General features: G+C 44.5%; 1 protein-coding gene across 6 annotated transcripts; it reads left to right on the top strand.

Annotated features, from left to right (window-relative positions):
* The first annotated feature begins 344 nt into the window (after positions 1 to 344).
* Positions 345 to 21,678, top strand: SLC16A9 (solute carrier family 16 member 9). Of its 6 annotated transcripts, XM_044420383.1 has the most exons (7): positions 377 to 539; positions 6,653 to 6,716; positions 8,725 to 8,948; positions 11,973 to 12,116; positions 12,493 to 12,588; positions 14,401 to 15,318; positions 17,127 to 20,985. In XM_044420383.1, exons 3-7 carry the CDS (start codon positions 8,753 to 8,755, stop codon positions 17,309 to 17,311), a joined length of 1,539 nt encoding a protein of 512 aa, XP_044276318.1. In that variant the 5' UTR covers positions 377 to 539; positions 6,653 to 6,716; positions 8,725 to 8,752; the 3' UTR covers positions 17,312 to 20,985. The 6 variants fall into 6 exon arrangements, with proteins under 6 accessions (XP_044276319.1, XP_044276318.1, XP_044276320.1 ...); XM_044420384.1 differs by having other exon boundaries at positions 345 to 462; positions 6,653 to 8,948; XM_044420385.1 differs by lacking the exon at positions 377 to 539 and adding an exon at positions 21,332 to 21,678 and having other exon boundaries at positions 6,293 to 8,948; positions 17,127 to 17,356.
* Positions 21,679 to 21,721: the final 43 nt, after the last annotated feature.

Genomic DNA, 21,721 nt, shown 5'->3' with positions numbered 1-21,721 from the left:
CCTGTCGCCTGAGCGGGCCGGCCGGCGCCCCGCCGCCTTCGTCGCCCGGGGCGGGGCGGCGGCAGGTAACGCCGGGGCCGGGCGGCGGGCAGGACCGGGGGCGTCCCGGGGTCCCGACCCCCGGGCGCTGGCGGAGCGCGGGCGCGCGGGCCGGTGGCGGAGGCAGAAACTTTCCGCCGGCGCCCTGGGCTGGGGGGCCCCGAAGCGCGGCCATCGCCACCCCCCGCTCAGCTCCGCGGGCGTTATTGTTATTAACGAAGGGGGAGCGATGGGCTGCTGGTGGGAGGTATCGCAGCCTGTGCAGAGCGTTGGGGAGGTCAAGCGGGCTGCCGATGGTGCAAGGACCAGGATCAGCCTTTAAAAACAAAAGCATCTCTTCTCCAGTGATCCGTCCTGGAAGAGGCTCAGTTATGCCCTGCCAGACCCGGTGCCTGCAGTGGGAAACTGGTCTCTGTGCGAGAGGTAGAGACCTGAGGCTCCTGGTTATTTGCTTGTATTTTCTACTCTTCTGTTGCTCCCTGGTGTACCCTCTTAATAGTGTAAGTGGCTTCAGGCGCCTTTACTTCTGCTACTGTGTAAACTTCCCATGTGCATTGACCTCCGGTGTACACAATAGGAAGAGATGGTGCTCTGTATGCGCTGCTGAGATGTTTGTGTCCTGGATAATCAGCTGGTGGAATTTTAAGTCAGCCTTTTAGTGGTACATGCAACACATGCTCCATTATTTGACAGACAAAGAAAGTCGTCTGTTTCTGCAGACGCAAAGGTTTACAGTGTTCAAAGGTGCATCTCTCCCTCCCAGTGACATTTAGGTTGGGCAAAGAGCGCCTGGAGTGCTTGCGAGTGCGCTTATTGCCGTGCAGCATGTATACACGCCTCCTCGCAGAGTTGCAAGATCAGGGCCTGATTATATTATGCCATACTGAGCACGTGTACATGCACACACGCGCAGACATGTACAAAAAGGTACAGGTGTTTGTGGAGGAAAGATAAGATGCTACATGGGTGAATAAGTGCTTTCGGAGGTTAGGATGCAGATGGTAAAAGCAGCTGCTTCTGATGGTTCAACCAACATTAGACTGTAATTTACTATATTTAAATGTAGATTGCAGTATTTTGGGTAGACTCCTTTTCATTTTGATGTCTAGTTCTGAGGTAAGTTGTGTGTGAGCCCATCTCCTGTGCAAGAATGTCACCATACTGCAAAGATGATAAGGTGTACCTTTCTTTTAAGATATTTTAACTTCATCTAATGCTTATTAGCACTTTGCTCCATTGTTATTTATTTGTGTTTCTGTATTTTGTTTCTGTACTGGCCAATAGCCAAAGCTCTCTGGGTGGTTCATAACAGTGAATCAAATGCAAAAGATACAATAAAAATAACAAATGCAATAAAACACAGCATAAAATTCCAATGTGCAAATTTAAAATAGCTAAGAATTCCAATATTCAAAAACTATAAAACAGTTTAACATCTAAAGCATGTCCATTAAAAACCAGACCAATTAGAACTGCAGACACGACCCATCATATACCATTAAATCTATGGAAAGGCAGGGTAGTTTTAACTTGATCCCAAAAAGATGGCAGTGTTGGTGCCACCACTGAAAAGGCCCTCCTCCTCGTTGCCTCTTTCTGGGCCTCTCTCTTGTCCCCTGCTTTGAAACTTCATCCTGGAAACTTGAGCAAATCTTGCTGTTAAAATCTCAGCCATGAGAGTATCACCATACACAAGCCAATTCTTAGCTCACCTCTAGGTAGCCTGAAAGTGAACATGTCTCTGTGTTGGTGCTGATGTGTGTATTGTGTTGTAACAACCTACAGCTCATTGGGTGTTACTGAATGTTAAGGTCATTTTGAAGCAGTGTGTTCTAATTAGTGGTTGTATTTTAAGGTGTGTTTTCCGCTTCTCAATTTTGTGCTGATGTACTAGAATACACCTTTCAGGCTGCACACAGTCCACGCACCTGTAGCATCTCCCATGCCACCAAATTCAGGGTAGCAAAAGCTGGCTTTTCCTTTCTCATTGCGATGGGGTGGTTTGCTATCCGATCTCGGCACTAAGCTGCTGCGTTCTGCAGGGGGCAGCCTGCAGGGTTCAGGGGCAGACCTGGACCCTGAATGACTTGCTTGCCCCATCCGAGAAGAATAATCTTTTGCCTGCGCACTATTTCATGTATTTGTATAGTATTTTCTGTAGGAAAACACTTCCTCTTTCTTTTTCCTTAAATGGCAGAGGGATATTTCTAAACAATAGAATATTAGAATAGAATATATTATTATACAATATCATCTTTAAGTGCAAGAACTCATTTTGATTGTGGATGCATTGCATGCATATGTACACACACACACCAACAAGCAGGATACTCAGGTAATAATACCCACATTATTAAGATGGGCGTGACTGCAGTAATACATTGTTATTTGGGAGTATGCGCCGTGGAACTCCTGGTACCTCTGCCTGCATAGATTCAACTTGTAAAACATCACTGAACTTTTAACAAATGGCTTCAGCTAACAAAAACAGAGATTTAGTTTTTCATTAGTAATGTGAACAAATTTTGCTGCATTATTTGCCCCTTCTCTGACTTCCTGGATGTTAATCCGTCAGGTTTGAGAACATCAAAAAGCAAAAATCCTGGTCACTTAAGCCTGTGCCACTAAGCTCAGCTCTTATGCTGACTTGCAGTGACCACATATGATAAGGTATTCTTCTTTTGTTTGAATTACTTGCATTTTCCAAGTACAGATTTACTGTATCTTTTCCAGCAAAAGTCACGCATGTATTGTCACCCTTTGTGCAAGGCAGACAGGGCAGCAAAGATGGGATCATCCCATAATATTCCCACAACAACAGCCCTGTGGAGGTAGGTCAGGATGAGAGAGGGAGTGTGTCCAAAACTCACCATGAGAATTTTTCTGCCGAGTACAAGACTGATACTCTTTCTGCTACAATAACCAGATCATCTTCCAGGAAAACACTTCTGTTCTTAAGCAAGAAAGGGCCACTTAGTACAAACTAGTCATTCTTTATCTGTTTTGCAATCTTGACTGTGTACTTGGGCTGTGCAAACTGATTCTAGCTGAAAAACAAAACACTGGACCATAAATACTAAAGTTGGGTAACTTTCACATGCCTTTTCCGGCAAGTATACATGGTGAGCTGTATAACGTAGCCTTCATCCAGCTTCTAAGGATGTACCATAACATGGGAAGAATGCCTCCTTCAGTTAACTAACACTGCTTTATTCATCCAAATATTTGGTGTGCATTTTTTAAAAAAAGCATTTTAAATTGTGTAATGCTGGGTGTGATGCTCAATATAACATCCTTGTTTGACTTTATAATGCAAAACTGTTGCCACAGTATGGATATGCTGCCTTTCTTCCCATTCCAAGAAACCTGAGGTGCCTTACAAGGTTCACCTCCTTGCCATTTTATCCTCAGAACACCAGCCCTGCGAGGTAGGTGACTGGCCCAAAGTGAGTTTCTTTGTTGACTGGGGACTTGAACTAGAATCCGTCAGTAGTTTTAATCACTGCACCTCACTGGCTCTCAGTACAACACTGTTTCCATGATCGTATTTTATATCAAGTGTGAAAATGCTTAGGAAAGGAAGGTGCTTGGCAAAAGGTATTGTGAATGGATGGATATTCCTGAAAACAGAAACTATGTTTTACATACAGCGTGTTCCATTTCCCTGCACAAAGACTTCAAATGGAATAAATTATTTTATTTTAGCAGTGTGAGCCACCTGGCTATGCTGTAGGTAGAGTAGGCAGCATATAAATATTTTAAATAAAATTAAAATAAATGAATAAAATTAGTTTCTATTCAGACAAGCCTTGGATAAAATCGTAGACTAACTTCTTCCTTCTAAAGAAGTGTTAGGCAGTGCATCTGACGTCTTCGAACTGCAAACAGGGAAACAGTTTTATCTGGAAAGGAGATCATAGGTGGAGTTCGCTGATTTATGCTCTTTGAGAATGTGCATTGTTTGACACGAGTCCATTTGGGGTTACTGATGCAATAGCTTAGATGTGGTTTGGATGTGTGGCCCGTTCAGGAGTGTTTGCCCTGGAGGAGATGACCTAGAGGAGGAGAACCAAATGAGACTGAGCATTACTGCCTCGAGAGAAGGGACCGAGTTGGCAGATGTGATTGTTTTGTTTTTGTTTTCTGACTTTTGTAAGCCACCCAGTGACTTTCGTATTGGACGGCATATAAAAACTTTAAATTAATAAATATAAATAAAATATGTGGCCTCATTAATGGGAGTGAGAAAAGGTGTAAGACTCTTTGGGCTTTTGTAACTGAGATGACAGGTGGCAACTTGATTTCAGGAGCCACTGAGAATGCTTCTGGCCATCTTGCAGTCAAGCCTTCTTCTTTTCTTAAATAGTAATGCCGCTTCCTCCTCTGTATATTTTTCTTCATTAGTTAGGGGCAGGATAAGTTTAGCATCTTTGTAATATAGAGAGTTCCTCAAGAAAGGCATTCTGAAGTTATGAGATGTGACCTTGATTGATTTTGGTTTTGAAAATCTAGCCTTCCATAGCAAAGGCACTGATCCAGCTAGTATATCTGCCCACATTTTTGGTGGAACTCAACTGGGTATAGTAATGTCCCACTAACCAGTAGAGCTTCTGAGCAGGGATAGAAAGGCTCGGGCTACTTCTTGAAACTGTGCGCCAAAGTGGACTATGTCAAAGTCACAGAAGACAGTTGTGTCTTTGGTTCTTTTTCACTCCAGGGTAAGTGCAGATGGAATCTCTTGTATGTGAAGTAAGGGGGCTGGTAACCGCTTCCACTTACTGTGGTGCCAGGGCAAACCATGCCTGCAATTTGTAGGGTAAAATAGTGAGGCCAGGATGTAGATAAGGAGCCGTGCATTTACACTCGAACATAGACGAAAATAAGGTAGGGACACCCTTTTCATTTTGCATTTAAGCAGAGTAAAGGGGCAAGCTTTTCCTATACACGTGTATGCCTTATTTGCAAAGATCTGTGGACAGACACTACTTTCTAATTTTATTCTGCTCCCAATGAAGAGCAGCCAACTCAAAGCATGGCAGATATTCTTGACTTATGGCCTATACCTTTTTTGCTGACAAGCGCATTTTCAACACCACAAATTATCTAGCCAGTACTTTTACCAATATGGAATTCTGCAAAGCCTGCACGGGGTGGGTCATATCCAGCAGTGGCTTGGGAGCACTTTGACCTGTGGAACTGTGCCAGTTGTCCATGGCTCCTGCAACCCTCTTCTGAGGCTGGCAGCTCCCGTGTTGGTGGGGTGCTGGCACCAGACCGTGCCATGACCCACCAGCCCCCACTGCGTCATGTCCCGCACTGTTCCAGAGCATCCCCTGGGCTGCATCGCTTAGCAGGGAATGGCAAAAATACTTGGTGTGAGTAGAAGCTCTTCCCTCTATAGCAGAGTCACCACTGGATGCGACCCAATGAATTCCACAGAATGGATATTGGTGCCTTGAAATGTACAGCACTGATTTCTTGCGCAGCGGTGAACAGATCAAAGTATCAAGGCAGTATTCTTTTATTGCCATAGTCATCACTTTAACGTTAGGCACGATCCCAAAGGAGCACAATATCCTGGAGTTCAGTGCTCGAGGAGTAAGCATACAGTTATCTCTCTCACTCAAGTCACTGGGGTGTGCAATGCAGCCTTGTACATTTTTAAAATTGCTGACGTTTTACTGGGAAGTTTTAGTGGGGTGGGGGGAAATAATTAACGGCAAGAGGTGCAAAGATGTCACTTCGTATGCATAAATTATTGGCTGTTAATAGGGAGACATGATAGTATATAAGCACCTCAGAGGCTGTCACAAAGAGGAAGGTCAAGTTCTCTTCTCAACAAGTCGCAACAACCCAGGTTCAGGCTGGACATCAGGAGAAGCTTCCTCACGGTCAGGGCAATAGGCAGTGGAACAGCTGCCTGGGGAGGTGGTGGGCTCTCCACACTGGAGACAGGGCAAACCTGGGCAGCCGTCTGAGTGGGATGGCGTGACTTCGTGTCCTGCAACAGCAGGGGGGTTGGACTGGATGGCCTTCATGGCCCCTTCCAACTCTACTATTCTATGATTCTATTCTTCTTGCTGATACCAGAGTGTGGGACCAGGAATAATCGACTCAGGTTCAGGCTGGACATCAGGAGAAGCTTCCTCACGGTCAGGGCAATACAGCAGTGGAACAGCTGCCTGGGGAGGTGGTGGGCTCTCCACACTGGAGACAGTCAAGGCAAACCTGGGCAGCCGTCTGAGTGGGATGGCGTGACTTGGTGTCCTGCAACAGCTGGGGGTTGGACTGGATGGCCTTCATGGCCCCTTCCAACTCTACGATTCTACAGTACATTAAAAGCAGGCAGTCGACTTAGAGGTTTGTGAGCACAGCAAAACAATGGCAGATCCACGTTTTCATTCTGTTTGTTTAACCCCATTTCTTTCCCTTGGGTCCAAGGCTGCTGTCAGAGTGTGAGTGATGGTGCAAGTAGGTCAGATTTTCCACGCCTGTCTGTTGTTTCAGGGAAGACAAGCTCTTGAACTTTCCATGCAAGTGTATAAAATCAGCCTTACACAGCCCATGATATTCATTTCTACCCCTGCGTGTTGTTTCAATTTCTTCTGCCCAGGTTGAGCTGCCAGGTACATGAAAGGGAACATGTTCTGGAAACTTCAGTGATTCAAGTCTCATTTGTAAGTAATAAATGTTTTTATATTAATAAGTACATAGAAGCATTATACTGTGTATGTGAAAAATTTTCTTTTCCTCACTGAATTTTTATTTAAATGCATAGTGCTAACTGGCATTTTTCTGATTATGTATGTATGTATTTATTTCTTTAACTTGGAGGATATTGCTGAATCTATTCCCTGCAGAACGGAACCCCTGGTGGATTTTTTTTTTTGCCTGGGTGACCCCTAAATCAGCCTCTGAGGGGCTGGAGTTACTGATGGAGCAGGTTTAGGGTCATGGGTATCAAGGAAACACGTCTTAGTGGTTTTGCAGTGGAAACAAGGGAGTTGTGCAGGTAGAATTTCACCTGCATAATACTGGATGTAGCTCTTTCTGACCTTTCCTGTACTAAAATCAAACATTTCTTGCAATGTTCGTCTTATTTTGCATCTTTATTACTTCTGACAGAATAGTTTTCTGCAGATGATAAGGCTCCATGTGCTGCCTCGGGAGGGGAACCTCCTACTCTTTCCCAGCCTCGTACCCACCACATGCTTTGACCTACAACTCTTGCATTCCTGAGCACAGGACATGCTATCTGAGGCTGATGGGAACTGGAGTCCAAACAGGTGGAGGGTGCACAATTGAGCAAACGTTGTATATATACAAATTCCTATGCATGGAAGTATCTCAAGCAATTTGGATAACTACAGCAATGGGACTTATGGGAATGTCTTGCCCTGAAACTGGTACACAGTCTGCCCATCTCTGCCTCCTTCCAAAATGAACACTTCCCCAAAACTGGTCTCGGTGTGAGGCCAGGGAAGTGCCTTAATGGGCACTTCTGGCCCTTAGTGATGGTGGTGGATGCTTGTTAGAACATCTCTGTCGGAGGTCGCTGATCCGGCCCCTGGTTGCTTGTTGTGGGCACAGGCTGCTAACAAGATGAAACTGCCAGGTCATAACATTCCTTAAGACACGTTGGAAACTTCTTGGGCTGAGTTTGCAAGCCGCTCCATAGGAAGTTTGGAATGCTTGGATAAATAAGAGTTGATTTACCTGCCCGGAGAGCCTTTTTGGCTCATAGGGTGGGATATAAATCCAATAAATAAATTTATTCTTGATCTGTTTTCCAGTGAAAGCTTGTTCAGTGGCATTTTAGGATACCTATGAAAAAGTAGCACATGACCCTTTCACTCCCATCCCCAGCCCACTTGTGCAGCTGAAGTGCCCGGCATGCCCCAGGAAAACAAATAGTTTGTTTTTCACATTCACACATTATATTCTTAAGCTAAATTTGGGGAGAGCAAAGTTGCTTGCAAAGTGGTCTTTCTGGGTGGACAGATAATGCGACCTTCAGTTGTGTAACGTTCTGAAATTCCATAAAGAACTATTGGGAACTGAGGAAATTCACGAGTCATTCACTGATTTCAGGAGGATTGAGTTGGGACAAATGCTTGGTAGATTGCGTGACAGAGTAGACCTTGTTCTTGATCGAATGCTCTCCATTACATCTTCATATGCATAGAACTCCAGGGAGGCTCGTCCTCATTTTCTTGTGAAGGGACTGGCCCAGTGGCCACGTCTGGTGCAGCTGTCTGCACTGAAATATGGAATTCCATGTGTGCAGTGGGATTCCAGTGTTTGTAAGGGGATGCTGTGACCAGATGTTGCTTAGGAGAGGAACTTCGCCTGCTTACCCAGTTAACATCTGGCCAGCATGAAAAAGAGGGCTTCAGCCAGACTCGGATTCTCAGAGACCAGCCACATCATCAGCTTGCACTAGTGGATATTAGAAAACCTGCCTTGCCTCCTGACAGCATTCATAGAAACACAGAAACAGAGTGAGTCAGAAGGGACCTCCCAGGCCATCTAGTCTGACCCCCGGCTCCAGCCAGCTCCGCTCATGACATGCCTTGCTTAGTGTTTTATTGGAAATGGCATTTAAACACATACTTGGTTTTTGGAGTCTGCACATTCTTTCTGTTAAATTCTGTGTTCCATCTCTGTGTGTTCCTTTTAATGCAGATTCTAGCCACGGAGTTCATCTTGGAAAATGGTTTTCCAGAAGTCACCTGATGGTGGATGGGGCTGGATGATTGTGGTGGTATCTTTCTTTACCCAGTTCTTGTGCTATGGATCTCCATTAGCTGTTGGAGTGCTTTACCTAGAGTGGCTGGATATGTTTGGAGAAGGAAAAGGAAAGACTGCATGGGTCGGATCCCTTGCAAGTGGGGTTGGACTACTTGCAAGTAAGTCTTTAGAAAGGACATAACATTTCTCATACACTCTTTGCTTATTCAAAATGCCTGTGAGATGTTTTGATTTTAATTTGTTCAGTCAAAGGAACAGAATTGCTTTAAAGAAAAGAACTGGTTTCTTCCATATCATAGAATTAGGAAATCAGTACAGATAGTAATAATTAACTGTTGTCTTATGTAAGACTGAAAAAGCACAGCTGTAGCATGAGAAACTGCCGAGTAAGGATGAGTGAATCAGCATAAAACTTGTATCTAGCACTGGTCTAGAAATGCAGATAGTGCTACTAGCATAGTCTCTTGCTTGGGTAACATGCTTAGGTTTGTGCTGTTTGGCTCAGAATTATATTAGAATTATCTCCTGTGTGTTTCGGATTGCAGGCTTAATAGGGCCAGCACAGATGGCTGAAGATATTATTCATTGCAGTAATTTACATGACTAGGAAAATGTAAGGATGCATTTTTTCTAACCATGGAAATTTTCAGGGTCTGTGGCCCAGAAGTGGACAGCCAGAGACCAGGCGATACGCGAACAAAAGGGGCACCAGGACAACAGACCTTTGGGAAAGGCAGAGTCCCAAAGCATAGTTTCCTGGAAAGTCCAAATTATAGTCATGGTTCAGGCGGAGGGTCAGGAACCAGAGGAAAGCATGAGGGCAGAAGAAGGACATGGTCAGGAGAACCTTGGGGCTGTGAACCACAAGGATACACAGAGGTGCAGGTACCTTGGACAGGGTAACAGAGCAGGAGACATGAGACAACAGGACCAGATGCTGGAAGGGTCAAGCAGGATGCAGGAGCTGCACCACAGTTCATAGGAGGACCTGCACTACTGAGGCAACCCAGCAAGGTGGGATGCACAGCTGAGGCAGGGTACAGGTCAGGCAAGGGGCAGGCACAACAGCAAGGCAACGCGGAAAGGTGGGATACACAGCGGGAACCAGGAGCAGCAAAGATCAGGCAGGAAGCAGGCACAGCAGAAGAGAGGAGGACCTGTGCTGCTAATGCAGTAAGGCAAGAACAGGAAAGCCACTGAAGGAGGGAAGAGCTGAAGCCACTTCTGGAGGGAAGGGCTTGTTCTTATATAGCTCTTCCCCCAGGACTCCCAGCTGGTGCTCACCAGTAGAGCGAGAGCTCCATCAGGGCTTGGGAGTGATCCTGCAAACAGAGTGGTAGGTTCTGGTTCTGGCCGCCAGAGCAGCCCAGATCCTGACAGCAAGAGCCACTGCAATGTTAACTGAAACATGAAACAAGACATGGAAAGTTCAATGGAAATGTAATATTTGCATTGGCATTTGCCTGACTGCAAATTAAAGACCAGAATTTTACAAACTAAAAAATCCTATTCTGCAAGTTCACCAAATAAATTTAAATATTGGGCACCATCCAGGAAAAGTGAGATGTCATATGCTCTGTTGATGTGAATGGCCAATAGGTATGCATACCCACAGTTGTGTGTTAATCATGCTCATTTCAACGGAGAGGGCATGGGAAGTTGCAGAGGGAAGGGCATTGAAGAGGGCGTGGGAAGGGCAAGTGCTGCAGTATGAAAGCAGCTGGCAAGGCTCCCCAGATACCCTCCAGAGGTGGCGGGGAGGCAGTGAGGGCCCCTCCTAGCAGAGGAGGGGAAGAGAGTGACAGAGCCTGTTGCTGTGCCTCCTCTGCCGCCTAATGCAAGAGCATCGGTCTGGGTCTTGGCTGCACCAGCCCTGCCTTGCAAAGAAGGAATTCTTGGGTATCAGGTCGCTGATCCGTTGCAGGGTGTCTGCAAGCCACAGGAGAGTTCTTCAGGCCATGCTGGTCCTCCCGGGGCGGCCGTGCAGATGGTGCCAGCACAGGCGACAGGGTCTGAACAACTGCCTGGAAGAAGTGCTGGTACACAATCACACGTGGCCTTGGCCTCCCTCCTCCACTGCTGCTTCCAGCTGGATACTGATTGGCCAGCCATGCAAAAAATTGCCAGGGGTACTGCTGAAGAGAAGATCTGGGGACAAAGCATCAGATTATCATGGTGGTTATGGTTATAATTCAGTGAAGGTTGGATTGAGATCTTTATCTCTGATGCTTGCAGAAAAAGGGACATTGCCCTTGAAAATGATTCACCGAGTTTCAAGGAATGGGTCAGAGAAGCATCATATTTAAGCTTTAGAAGTGTCATTGGCAGTTGAAGGAGAGATGATTCTCCTGCCATCTTTCCATGACAACCAAGGCTTTAAGGAGGTGGCAGCATCAAGAAGATCTAGAATGAAATGTGCCAGCCAATTTTCTCAGGCCATGCACTCTTCTGCATCCTCTGCTACAGAAAAACATGATTTCTTCTCTCATGTGATTTCTTCTCTCCAAACCAAAGCACTAGCCTCTTAAACATGTGATTCTCTCCTGCTCATCACCTGACACTCTCGGCGCTTCCTCCTGTTTATTTGCACAGATAATTCAACACCAAAGTCAAGGCCCGGCTGTGGAGCAAGAATTGTGAAAGGCTGCATTACGTTAGCTTAGGAGCCGGAACCTTTTGTTTGATGCGGTTCCTTTACTGCATCAGTTGTAGCTGCCTGAAGATACTGGAGGGGGAAATGGTTGAAGAGTTTCATAAATTCCTCCAAATGATTTGAACAGGAATGCATTTCTCTTTCCTTCCCTTTGAAAATGCAAATTTATTTTTATATGTTGAACATGTATGTATGGAAAGATATGTGACTCACCATGAAGCATGCAGTAGGGAGCAGTGGAAATCCAGAGGATATCAGCCAAACTAAATAAACATAGAGGTTCTTAAACTTCATCTAGAGCACAAAACTTTATTCCATACATGTTAGTCTCTTCGTTGCTACAAGACATTGGACTATTTAAACTTTATCACAGTAAGCCTCATGAAATGAAACTTTCTAACCTTCACCTCATTTTGAGGGGTAGGGGAAGCAATGATGGAGAGAGGTTCTGATACAGGAAAAAATCTTCATACGAGTCTCCATAGGGTGCATTTGCTTTTCTGACATGCCTCTCCCTGTCTTCCCACAGGTCCTATTTGCAGTACCTGCGTGTCCACTTTCGGAGCACGACCTGTAACAATTTTCAGTGCCTTTATGGTTGCAGGGGGCCTGATGATGAGCAGTGTCGCCCCCAATATCTACTTCCTGTTCTGTTCCTATGGAATTATTGTTGGTAAGAGAATTCATAGAGATTCATTTTGAAGGCCCTAGTGGCTAATGTCATGAGCGGAGCCGGCTGGAGCCGGGGGTCAGACTAGATGGCCCAGGAGGCCCCTTCTGACTTGCTCAGTTTCTCTGCTTCTGTGTTAAATAAGGATTCTGCAAGGGGCTCTTTCTCTCAAGTCTCCCTTTGATCAGATGGAGCAATGGCAGCAAAGCCCACTTCAAATGAATGGAGCTTGTACAGCGTCAGGGCTCAGTGGACTGAATGGCCCTTTTGCCCATTCACTGAATGAATCGGACTAGCAATAGCGGTGAAAAAGATCAGACAGTTGATCCAGTATCTTCAGCATGCTTGGTCTTTTGTGATAAATGTTTTGTATTTTTAGGACTTGGGTGTGGCTTACTGTATACAGCGACAGTCACCATCACCTGCCAGTATTTTGACAAACGCAGAGGCCTTGCGCTCGGTCTCATTTCCACAGGTATGGTGCTTAGCCTGTGCTAATCTTTCTATTCTGAGTGACTTTGTACAGATGCAATGGTTTAATTAACTGTGATTATTTCATCTAAAAAATGAAACTGTGGATAAGGATGGCAGCAAACGGGGACATGAAACCCAGGTCAGAACTGGGTTTGCAAACCATGGTTAAGCATTCCATTTGTCCTGAGCAAACCATAGTTAAGATGGTTTGGCTTCCTTTCTTGTTTCTCTGCTTTCTAAATGATAAGCAGGCCCTGCTATTGTCTCTACTTTATATCCTCTTCATACTTTAAGGGCTTGGTATAGCTCACCTAGCGGATCCTTGGTTTCAGTGTGAAGAGGGTCATCCTGGTTTGGTGCCATGCAAAATGAGAGCTGTACACAAGCCATCCGCATGTGCTCTACACTTCAATAACTTTCTGTTTAGTGCAAGCCATAGTTTGCTGTTGCATTTAAGCTTGCGAACTGTGGGTTGTATTTGTTCCTCAAACCGGCATTGCAAACCAGTTTGGCATAAAGCGTAGTTTGCTGGTTTGGATGTAATGGCAAGCTGTGGTTTGTGTTAAGGAAGAAGTAAGCCCTGGAAGCAGAATTTGTAGGGGTCAAGAAGGAAAACAGGTTGCAGTCCCTTATTGCCATATGCCTGAATTTAGTTTAGCTCCTGATCTTAATCCTGGGAAGGGAAGCAAGCCAGTTCAACTCCATTAGCTATGCTGAAGTTATCTACAATATAAAGAAAGACAGGAAGTTGGGTCATGAATGAGAGATCTGAAGCAATACAATCTCATTCATCCAACCTCTTTTGCATTCTGCAGTGCCTAATTTTGAAATTAGACTTGTCAGTATTTGCTTCCATATAGGTACCTTTTCATATTCTTCCCTTATCTGTGCCACTCTCTAAATGACTTTTCATATACCTGAGTTAAACCTCTGAAACTGGAATCCCTTAGAGATATATGAATGCAATTTTTCAGCATTAACTGTTCAGAAAGGCTGGATTGTTTAAGGCACATTTGTTCTGTCTGAATCAAAAATAAAACATGCAGACATGTACCTGATACTATTAATATAGCTTTTCTGTTTTGTTTTGCCTGGCCGATTTGTCTTCAGTTCAGTCCTCTTTATTGTCAATTTATTCTTTTTCTAAAAAAAGTATTTGCTGTCCTTCAGTCAGGGTCAGGGCTTTTCTATCGAACTGGAGTATATTTTAAAAGTATCCATGGTGCTGCTCAGGGTGGGGGACTTGGAAGTGGGAATTCTTCATTGTAGTGGGTCCACTCCTGCTTGGCGGGCTGGACCCAGGTGGTGGTGCTTGGGGAATATTACTCAACTGTGGATTCTCCAACATGGAGTTTCGCAGGGGTCTGTTCTGCCCCTCATGCCACGTAACATATACATGGAACCAGTCGGCAGGGTCATCCACAGTTCTGGAGTGCGTTGCCAACTGAGCCCTGGTGCCGGGCAGCTCTTGTTTCTCCTTGTCATCTTCAGGAACTGAGGTTGGGATGTACTAAACCAGTGTCTGGCTGTGCCAATGGTCCGGATGAGGGCTATCCAGCTGAAAAGCAAGCCGGACAAGACTGAGAGGCGCTTGGTGGGTGGGTCCTTTGCGTGGATGGGACTGTTCTGGTGAAGGAGCAGGTTCAGAGCACGAGGATTCTCCTTGGTCCTTCTTTGTCACTTGAGGCTCAGGTAGCCTTAATCACATATGCAGGGCTTAATAAACCATCATAAGCCATTTAGTCACATGCAGCATTGACCTTCTAGGTTCTTGTAGGATACTACCTCAAAAGTTTCAATTTTCTGCCCTCAGGATCAAGTGTAGGACTTTTTATATATGCGGCTTTGCAAAGAGAGCTCATTGAACTGTACGGCTTGGATGGATGCTTGCTCATTGTTGGTGCCCTGTCTCTAAACATATTAGCCTGTGGGTGTCTAATGCGGCCTTTGCAGTCACACAGCACTGCCTTACCAGAAAAGCCAAGTCTGGAGAAGGGCCCGGATGAATACCTCATTTACAATGAAAGAGAAAAGCATGTTTACGAAGAAAATATAAACATACTTGAAAAGGCTGGCAGCGAAGAAAAAGGAGGTTTTACAGCGACCTGTGGCGAGTGCAAAAAGGAGTCCCTCGCAACGGCCAACAGACTATTATCAATAACACCAAGAGAAGCAGACACTTACAAAAAGAAAGTAGCGGAGCGCACCTATTTCTGTAAACAGCTCGCCAAGAGGAAATGGCACCTGTATTTGGACTACTGGGAGGAAACTGTGGATCTCTTTAAAAACAGAGTATTTTCGTCGCTTTTTATCGCCATTTTCTTCTTCGACATTGGCGGTTTTCCTCCTTCCCTGCTCATGGAAGATATAGCGAGAAGTTCGAACATCAGTGAAGAAGACTGCATCATTCCCCTCATTTCTATAATAGGTATTATGACTGCCATTGGCAAACTTGTTCTAGGAATACTGGCCGATTTTGATTGGATCAATACTTTATATCTGTATGTCTTGACTTTAATCATGACTGCTGGAGCACTGGTTTTAATTCCATTTGCCCAAAGTTACATCACACTGGCAATACTTTCAGGGGTTTTAGGCTTCCTGACAGGCAATTGGTCCATTTTCCCTTATGTCACAACAAAGACTGTGGGAATTGAGAAATTAACCCATGCATATGGCATCTTGATGTTTTTTGCTGGACTTGGAAACAGTCTTGGACCACCAATTGTAGGTAAGATTGGATTTTAACTGCATATCTAATTATTCTGACATATCTTTTCTTGATTTTTACATTATTTCTACTTGCAATACGGATAATATTAGCTGGCAATGACAAATATAGCTTCTTATATTAAATAAGCAATCTGACAAAATAGCATTGAATGGCATACCATCCAGACTTCATTATAAAAAATATGCATTCTAAACCAAACCCTCTATTTATTTTTCTGATTCACATAGTTTTAAAGGCAATTATTTTAATTTGTTTGGCATCCCTGGGGAACATTAGTGACTTGTCATCCTCTCAGCCCAAATATGTTTGGGGACAATATAAAATCCACCTTTGCAGACTGATTTTGGAGTACTGAGGTTAAATCAGGAGGGAAGTGGAGAGTCACTAACAGGATATTCTTGCTGCTGTTGTTGTTAGTCGCGAAGTCATGTCCGACCCATTGCGACCCCATGGACAACACTCCTCCAGGCCTTCCTGTCCTCCGCCATCCCCCGGAGTCCACTTAAGCTCACACCAACTGCTTCATTGACTCCATCCAGCCACCTCATCCTCTGCCATCCCCTTCTTCTTTTGCCATCTATTGTTCCCAGCATTAGGCTCTTCTCCAGGGAGTCCTTCCTTCTCATTAGGTGGCCAAAGTATTTGAGTTTCATCTTCACTATCTGGCCTTCTAAAGAGCAGTCAGGGTTGATCTCCTCTAGGACTGAGGAGATTGCCTTGCAGCCCAAGAACTCTACCTTGCTAGAATTCTTTGACCCTTCTTTCTTGTTCCCAAGCCTTCAGGATTGGATGTGCTATAAAACGAGAAGTCACAATGGCTTGAAACATAAGGATCTGTCTTTTGTTATGTCAGATGAACAGTACATCTAGCTGGATATGATCTGCATCAGAGTTGATCTTTCAGCTTGAGGGCCAGATTCCTTTTTGAAGAACAGCTCAGGCAATTATTTCAGCTGCAGTTGGAGTTGGGGCCAACGACACAAAAGGATAGGGCCAAAACACCAACGTCCAGCCTATTTTAGCTTACACCTCTTTCTACCAGTAACTGAGGCCTTTTAGGGTGTGGAAGAAGCACAAAGGGCAGAAAACCACCCAAGAATGTGTGGTTGAGGGGAAGTAGATGGGATCAGAGCTGCTTGCCCACCCAAGCAGACCAGACTTATTCCCTGGCCCTGAGATTCTGCACCCCTTGTCTTTGTTGACCAGCTTTCAGAAGTCATTTGTAGCCTTTACCTGAAGAAGCAGGTAGACCTTCTCCATACAAAGCAAGTGTCGTAGTCTTTCACAGATTCAGATACCAGGCCAAACCGTAGTGAACACATACCAGGCATGGACTTCTACAGCACGACTGACGAGCAGTGGGTTAGAGCTGTTTATCTTCCATGTGGTTAGCACTTAGCTTCGTAAGTTTATTCCCATGTCCATGGTGCCTTTTGAAGCTAAGCCATTGGCCGTAGCAGCAGTTTCTCAATGGTTTATGAATTCACAGATAATAGCAAACTGTTCTGAAACCAGCTTACAACTCTGGCTTCATATCCTGATTTGGCAGGCTGTGGCAAACCATGGGCTGTGAACTGACACGGGTTCGGACGTAAAAACATACCGAGGTTTGTTGTCACATCTGAAAGGTACCCTGTGTTCCTTTGCTTGCCAGTACAGATTCCTCATTTTTCAACTACCCCATGTTTATGGAAAAGCAGTGGGTATTCCGGCACTTTTAAACAGCCTAGATGCAAAGTGATGCAATCGATTGATTCTTCTTGTCGAAATGTGTGCTTCTGACAGAGCTTTCTGCTCTTTTTCAGGCTGGTTTTATGACTGGACAAAATCTTACGACGCGGCATTTTACTTCAGTGGACTCTGCGTTCTCTTCGGAGGGGTGCTCCTGTTGGCAGCCGCCTTGCCGTGCTGGAACAGCCTGGGCAGGAGTCACCCACCCGAAAAGCCTCTTCCAAATATCTACCCCTACAAGGTTGCTTCTGGCGTGTAAGTGACCATGAGGAACTGGCTTCTCTTTTTCGTACTGCACAGCAAGGTATTTCTCAGAACCCTTTCTACATGCTTATTTATGAATTAAAATAGAACTTCCCGTGTGACTTCGAAAAGCTTGTAGCTTTGCTCCAGAACGCTATCAGCTTCAAGAGGCCCCTTGCCTGCCCGTTGCCAGCAAGCAAAAAGCTCCTCTCATGGCCGGGGCACCATTGCTGGATTGTGGTGAATCTCGCCATCCTATCTGTGTGCAGAGGTGCAAGGTACCTTGGCTTCCCCATTGGCTTCAGTGCCAAAGAGCGGCAATACCCACGAGGAACAGTGAAGTCAGTGCAGCGCTCTTTGGATGCAGAACTTGTGTGTGCCTGGGCGAAGTCACGCTTTCCTTTTTCTCACTCATGGGGGACTGTACGCAGTTTCATCAGCTAAATATTTTTGTAATGGAACAACATGTGTTTTATACAAACTGTGATGCAGTTTGCTTTTTGTTTATCCATGACAAGGCACTGGTTTCTTCTCTCTTCGGAAATCCCGAAGGCTGTAGATTAAGAGACGCTGAAGACGATGGATGACGGGGTGTGGAAGAGCGATGAGACCAGGGCAAGGGATGGGGGTGCGTGGCTTGCTGATAAGTTTGATAGTTTCTGTTGTAGCATCTCACTGGTCACCACAAGGATTTTGGTCACATTGTCTGTGAAGTAGTTGGCATAGTAAGAATTAAGCTTGCGCAAGAGATGCTGAAAACCTTTTGTCACTCTTTCAGCAGGCTGTTGTTTGTTTGTTTTTAAACGCACATATCAAAACCAAAATCTAGAGAACCAGTTTTGAAGCAAAACCTCTTCATCCTAAAATGGTTTCATTCTTTGTCAACATCACAACTGAGTGAAACCTTTAAAGAAGACCGTGCCATTCTAAGTGCTTCAAATAGTTACATTAAAAATAACTGCTCTTATGTAGACCCTGTTAAATTTTAAATTAATTTCATGCTTAAAGGTTCAGATACTCTAAGGCTGCTGTCTGCAAGCAATGAAGCAAGAATTATTCATGGGGCTTTGCGCAAAAACTCTGCTAAAAGGCATTTGTTGAATGTAGCTAAAGCATTTAAAGGAAATGCATACAACATTGAAAAAATTGCTGTAGAAATAATATTTACGTGAAGGTATTTGAAAGACAACGTGGATGCAACTCCTAGCATTTTTTTTTAAAGATGCTTTTTTCTGGTCTTCAGGCATATATGGAGGGGGTTTAAACCTTGTTGCTTATTAGAAGAAATCAGTGTAGTCTGTGAACGTTCCGGGTTTATGCTGCAGGTGGAAAGGAGGGGTGGGACAGAAGACTTCCCACAGTCAGTTCAGTGAGGCGATTGCAGAGAAGGTCCTGGTGCTTGGTCATCACCGTGTGGTTAGAAGGAGAAGTGAATAAAAGAACCGTTTCTTTTCCTGCTTTTGGCACTGCAGGATACAACGACCTCCGGAATGCACTTTTACAGTTTTCACAAGCTCTACTCTTACTGCTATAGTTGTCTATTTTAACTCAAGATTCATCCCTATTTTCGTTAGGCCAATATTTCCCATTTGTGTTAAACGTGAACCGAGACTCCATCATCATCATCACCATCATCATCGTCATCCATAACATTTCTATACTGCCCGTAGCCAAATCTCCCTGGGTGGTTCACAATATTAAGTTACGCATCCGATTCCAGCCAGCCCCAAACCTGCTTAGCTTCCAAGATGAGGCAGGATCAGGTGCTTCAGGCTACATGGAAGCTCTGACCAGTTGTCCCCTCCTGCCCACACGCTCACTGCTTTCCCCCTTCAGCATCCGCTCATCTGGGCATTTGTGCCACTCAACAACACTTTGCAACAGGGCACCCAAAAAGGTCAGAGGTAGCGTGGAAGAATTCTCTGTTTGCGCGCTCTGTCTTCCGACCAAGGTCCCAACACCAAATCTGGGACCTGCAGAGTTTTTGTTTTCAGTTCCAGTTACGGAAAACTTCCAGTAAACCTTGAGAGGAAGGACACTGAACAACCATTACCTTCAGGGTTTGGCATTTGAGAGCCTCTTCAATGCAGAAAAAAATTCAGATGCTCCAAAACTTCAGTGTAAGGCAGAGGGAAGCCCTGGCCAAATTTAATCCAGGGCCAGGAGACCCCACCCAAGTTTTGATTTTTCTTCTTTGAATGCAGCAATTCATAGACTGTTTTGGATAGTCTCTGTTTGCCATTGAGTGTGAAGTGTTTGGCCAACACAAGCCTAGTGCTTGTGTTGCGCATTGCGCAGATCTTTGTATCCCAGGCATTTGTGTGTGTTGACAAGTTCACTTGTAAAGACAATAAATGTTCTCAAAAGTTGCATGTCAGAGAGCCAATGCTGGGTGCCAACTTTTTATGGTGATGCTGCAGTCTTTGGGACAGCTAATCCAAATGTCCATTCCGCATGCAAGAGGGCCTGTCTTTACCAAAGGAGCCATTTCAGAACCCAGTGATTGGGCTCAACCCTATATATTTTGCATTCTCTGCTCCTCCTTGAAAACAAGTGTGAGGGTTTCCACCTAAATGTAGAATTGTCCTGAATATGACCACTAAATTCCATTCCAAGAAGTCAGATAGACAATACAGCTTTCCTCAACCTATACCCTCTACATGTATTCAGGTATAACTAACATCATTCTTGGCCATTGGTGATGCTAGCCAAGGCTGATGGGAATCTTAGCCAAAAACATCTGGAAAATACCATGCTAGGGAAGGCTAGTGTAATAAACAAGGCTATACTGTCCAGTTATAGGAAAGGTTTCACTGACCTCACTCAAAATAGCGTCTACTGATGTTCTGATCAGAGTCAGCCCTGTTACATTCTGATTGTAGATTTATACCAGAATAAGTCACAAGGAATCCAGTGGGATTGCAGCTTTAAGCTTATCTGTGCTGTAGGAATTATTTCTGTGCATATTTTTGATGTGGCAACAGAAGTAAGCAACCCAGTACAGAACATGGTTTAAAACAGTTCTATTTCTGTAAGTGCATCCAAAAGATTTTTTTTTAAATGCAAAATTTAGATAATGCTGGAACATTTTGTCCTGATAAAAATAAACAGATTTTTAAATGCATAACCTTCCAATTACTAGCTAGTAATTGTATGACTGTTAAATTCAGTGTGAACTGAACTCTGGCATCAACTCATACTTGATATTCATGTTGTACTTCAGGTAACCAGTGTGATGTTTTTATATTAATTCCCCAATTTATTACCTTATTCGTGTCTATTGACAGACTTACCAAAATAACGTCCTATCTTAGAGAGAGTCAATATGACAGTTTCGGATGTTTACATAGCCAAACTTTTAAATGAAATTATTTTCTTGGGCTCTTGGGCTGTGTGATAGACAGAAGTAACAAGCTGAATATTCCTTTTTGGATTACTTAAGTGGAACCTGGAATGAAAATCAGGACTAGATGAGGAATTTGGACCACCACAATCTTTCCATGGCAAAAATATGGTCTTTCTGTTGTCCTCTGATGCATATCACAGAAAACTGTTATATCTTGTGAATTTGTACAAATCAAGCCAGGGGTGACAGCATTCAGTGCAACAGATCTTAGCCTGATTGTCTGTATTCGACACAATGGTGGCATGCAGCAATAAATAACAAAATAAATAAACAAACGGCTTTAACAAGGTTGTCATATTCTTTTATGGAAATCATCTGGCTGGAGTATATGAAAGACACTGATTGGAACATCAGGAAGGGGTTTTCAGTTTTGCTCAACTGGCAGAACAAATCATTGCCTATCTGAAGGGTTTTGGTGTGCTTGTTTTTGGTTTTCCTCCTCGTATTGTGTGTCAGTATTGCATGCTGTACAGCCCGACTTCCCGTGTTCCTTCATGGCTCATGAGAGCCACATCACTATTGCTAAATCGTCTTGCTTACAGCTTTTCAGACCATCGCTTTTGTGTCAGGGGGGCAAGGATGCCCAGAGAAAGTGTTATAGCAACATTTATGTTCTCTGTTTGTTTGCAGCAGTCACTGAAATTCAGTATTTTAGACGTGAAGTTGGACCAGAGCCCAGAGCCCATGGGGATGGGGCAGTGAATAAAGGTGGTCCAGAGCATCAGACAATCTTTGCCATTTCCCTTGACACCTGTACCGAGATGCAACACATCGTCATGTTCCCTTGAGTGTCAAATACATGGTGGAATATCTCAAAGGGATTGGTAATTATGTGTTTTCGTTCCCACTGTTCTTCTAAGTCATGAGGAACGACTTATTCCAAAGTCTGTCCTACAGCCACATCCCTTTCTGTGCTTAGAAAAGTCGCCCCATCTCCCCTGATCCAGGCACATCCCCTCTCCTATAACCTCTGCTCAACACACCTAACCCCTGCACAGAAGCCACGTGCTGCAGCTTCCT

Source organism: Varanus komodoensis, unplaced genomic scaffold (genome assembly GCF_004798865.1).
Source record: "Varanus komodoensis strain SLA01 unplaced genomic scaffold, ASM479886v1 scaffold11, whole genome shotgun sequence".
Taxonomy (NCBI): domain Eukaryota; kingdom Metazoa; phylum Chordata; class Lepidosauria; order Squamata; family Varanidae; genus Varanus; species Varanus komodoensis.
The sequence above is the reverse complement of the archived record's forward strand: the minus strand, read 5'-3'. Positions and strand labels throughout refer to the sequence as shown.